The 4,003-nt window shown below is 33.3% G+C and overlaps 1 protein-coding gene across 1 annotated transcript; it reads right to left on the reverse strand.

Moving 5' to 3' along the window:
- Positions 1-238: 238 nt before the first annotated feature.
- LOC134268685 (uncharacterized) lies at positions 239-2,473 on the reverse strand. Its single transcript, XM_062750926.1, has 2 exons — positions 2,365-2,473; positions 239-1,453 (listed from the first exon to the last, which is right to left on the reverse strand). Exon 2 carries the CDS (start codon positions 1,128-1,130, stop codon positions 453-455), a length of 678 nt encoding a protein of 225 aa, XP_062606910.1. The 5' UTR covers positions 1,131-1,453; positions 2,365-2,473; the 3' UTR covers positions 239-452.
- Positions 2,474-4,003: the final 1,530 nt, after the last annotated feature.

Genomic DNA, 4,003 nt, shown 5'->3' on the forward strand with positions numbered 1-4,003 from the left:
CAATGACCAGAGTCTAATTGGACAGCAAGAATACATGTAATTGACGTAAATTCATCATCATTCATAGGATTTCTTTAATTTAAACTACCTGAGGTTTTTTTTTCGAAATAAATGTCTTTTACCGACCGAAAAGTCTAATACAAATAACTTAAAACAGTATTATCGAATGATGGTCTGACACGGTTTGATTATGTTCGAAAACTCTGATATTTCTGTGGTGTTTATAAAATGCTGATCTTTGATTGGATGCAGTGGACAAATAATATCACCATCTTTTTCACAAATATATTTATCCTGCACAAATTGTCCTTCAGTATCCACAGCAATAATTTGTTCCCCGTCTTCCCGACATTTGAAACCTCTTTCATACAAAAGCCTTCTGTGAAAAGTCCCCGAAATCTCCGTTAAGATATCCTCTATAATATTTTGAATGTTGTATGTTTCATCCCTTTCTAAAGAGCATCCTGGAAGAGGGTGAAATATTTGTAGCTGTATTGTGGCTCCGTAACAGAAAGAACGATATTGTATTTTTTAACAGAGAACAAAGCCGCATTTCTATACAGACAGGATGTTCCATCGGTGATTAATACTTTCCAGTCTTTTAACTGCATGCACGACACAACGAGGCGGAAGAAGAGGAAAAATGGCAAGAAGCTAAACCTGTAGATAAGTACAGATGTTTTACTCGTCGCTCTCTGAATGAGATCAGGAATAGCATTCTCTATTTCTTTCCTGTTCATGCACGGAACATAGTGGGATTTGTTGCCGATAGCCATCAAGCCTAGTCTTTGCATAAAAACGAGTAGTTGGTTCTTATGATAGAGTAGATATCGGGGATCGGAATCCCTTGTCTTTAACAAGATCCGTTTTTCACCCGTCGGTAATTTTTCAGATAAAAGGTTATCGTCATTTCTCCATATCTCTGTCAGAAGGTGGTCCTCCAAATTCCTTGTCCTGTAGAACTCTTCCCAATCCTCAGAGGCCACAGGAAGACCTTTATAATGAAGTTTGTCGGTGATGATGTGTTTGAAAGCGTCGATAAACCACTGAACATCAATAACGATATGTTGCTCAAGTTCCTTCTCATTAAAATAAAGAACCTTTCCTGCGTCATGGTAGTATCGTAACATATCACTCTCAGCTGTAGTTGTCAGTTTCTCTTCTGGATTCCCCTGGTTGATGCCGCCATCAAGCAAAGTGGTAAGGTTCTCAGTATTTAAAATTCTCTCAGAATGTTTCTCATTTTAATTTGTATTTCAAGGAATGCCCATTCTTTTGGAATATTTTCTCTCCATCGCTGATGATTTGCAATGTCAAAAATGTGCTCTGATAGACTTTGAAGTGATTGGGCAGGAAACTGTATGCAATAACAATTATTTTCTACAATGTAGTGTGATAAATTTGAATGCTTTGAGATCTGTTGATGAAGACTGTACAACAGGGCATGTTTATCCTGTAATTGTAAATCATTTCGTTTATCAGTCTTAATTATCTTTATTTATCTGAGGAAAAAAATGTAACTTCTCTTTTTGACGTTTTAAGTAAAAAATCCTGTGAGAACATTTCATAACTAAAGTTTTCGTAAGGAATGAGCTCACTAAATGAAACCCCCGCCGCCCATTTGAATAGAATGGCTGTGTCCTTATTTCCTTATACAAAAACCAAAATATGTATCGAATAAAACAATTAAATAAGGGGTGCACAATGGAATTATGTAAACGGATCCCTTGAAAGTCTCATCAAATTTCATTCAGTGGTATAAGAGGAGTTGCTGATAAGATATAGATATCCCATAGAGTAACCGAGGGACGGACGAAGGTACAATACAAATCACTTTGTACCAACCATTTTTCAAGCTGGGTTTCTCAAAAGATGATTGACAAGTCCAGATATAAACTTATTTATATTATAAGATACCAGAAGATGATGCTTCCTTTTAATTCTTTTAGGTAAAACTTCATTTGCCGAAATTACATTCATTGGTGTTTTGATTAATTAAACAAAATACAAAATCTGAAGAAATCAGAAAGTAATTATTTTAATTTTTTTTTTTTTTACATATATTAGATCTATGAAGATTTGTAAAAAAAAAACCCCCAGATATTTGAAGAACGTATTATCTTTACTTTACAAAGAGCACATGTATTTCTACAGATATATTTATAAAATGTAGTATATAGATAAGAAAGTTTAAATGATGAAGAATTCGAATTTAGTATTTATATAAGTTAAATAACTTTACAATATTTGCGTCTAAATTGGGCAACTCTTTTGCATGTAATTTCTTATCTAGGTAAATTCGCTCAAAATAAACAAGAAATACTTTTTTATTAATGGAGTCTTCAAACATTTACAATGATTTACTTTAACCTGTCGGTTGTTTTCCTCCCAATGAGTTGCCACAATTAAAACTACGGGTTTCAACTCTTTATCATTTTCAGAACCGCAGTAGGTGTGTATTGACTTCATCCAAAACACAGTAGTCTACAATAAACATAGATTAAAACATGAATAGTCTTCCTTATGATTACACATATTAATATCCAACATGATAATGAAGGATTACTTTTTTTTCTGAGTTGAACATTATTTTTTACCAACAAGATTGGCTCTTGATACCAAGCCTTACAAGAGCAATATTTTAATTGGCATCATCGCGATCATGTATATTGTTCTGCATATACACATTTAAATAATTTACGTTAAAGAAACTGAATAGTCATATATCCTTTCAAACTGTACATCTAGGCAGTACACTTGCTACAAGTATTAGTAGTCTTATCAAGTTTTTTAGATGTCCCCTTTAAGATTCACATGTTTGAATATAATACATCAAAATACAATAAAACAGAATATGCAAATGCTAAGACAGGTTATAACATTTTTACAAGTACTTCCATACGTCCATCCAGAGAACACACTGCCATCTTGATCGCACACTTCCTTATCCACCTTTTGGTCCAGACGTTTAGAGGCGTCCATCACCACAACATAGAAAGCTCTCCTGGACAGGTAAATCTGGTGACAGGCGTAGTACGTACACTGTCCCCCAAAGTCAAAGAAAGTAAGCGTCTTTGCGTCGAAATCTGTACCAGAATTTTCTCCATTTGTATAATCTTTTTTCATTTGTCTTGCTAAAAAGAGAAATCAGCTTAAGAATGGCCCTCGGGTGATGCCAACGAAAGAATTACATATGTATGTCTTTTCCCCTAAGCCCACACTTTGGATCAATGGTATGGGTGTTGCAACCATTATTGAAATAATAATCATTTCAAAAGTTGTTGAGAGTGCATTTCAATAACAAACATAGTATGCAACCACTATTTCGCATTGCAAAACTCAACTCTGCTTAAGGATACACCAAAGGCTTCCAAGGGGCAAAATTTAATTTGCTAGTAAATCTTTCATTAACAAAGATAACATATTAAAAGTATATATCATTTGAAAGCTTAATAAATTCACTATTTAATGATCCTAATATAAATTTTCATTTTTATCTTATTAAAAAATTATTAATATTTTAATGTAAATATTAGTGCAATTATATTTTGTAAATCAACTTTTTTGTATTCCTCCTCTCAAAGTCAAAATTTTGCATCAATGTAGATAAAAGATTGAACTTTAAAACCATATCTCAGATTTTTGATAAGTCTTCTTATTCAAAAGTTACATCCATTTGTCTTTCAATGTTACCAATTTATTAACCTAATTCTACATTTCCCCCAATAATTCAAGAACTGAGCAAGATATAAAAAATCTGAGATACGGTTTTGTAAACTCACATTTGAGACACATTCTGGCCAGTTTTCAGAGAAATTGGTCAATAAATAAGGAAGCTGAATATTTTCAAATAATACCACCAACTGACTGATCTTACTTTACAGTATAGGGCAAAAACCCATTACACAACAAAGTCTGCCAAAGCTGGAAATATATTACACTTTGGAGAGATCAGCTTTGGAAACCTGTCACTTATCCATATTTCCTATGCATATTCACAAGA

Source organism: Saccostrea cucullata, unplaced genomic scaffold, assembly GCF_032062105.1.
Source record: "Saccostrea cucullata isolate Sc308-1 unplaced genomic scaffold, CSIRO_AGI_Scuc_v1 ctg1426, whole genome shotgun sequence".
Lineage (NCBI taxonomy): Eukaryota > Metazoa > Mollusca > Bivalvia > Ostreida > Ostreidae > Saccostrea > Saccostrea cuccullata.

Bases quoted from the DNA above. Each gene is read 5' to 3' on its own strand.
- LOC134268685 (XM_062750926.1), bottom strand. From the start codon at position 1,130: ATGTTACGATACTACCATGACGCAGGAAAGGTTCTTTATTTTAATGAG.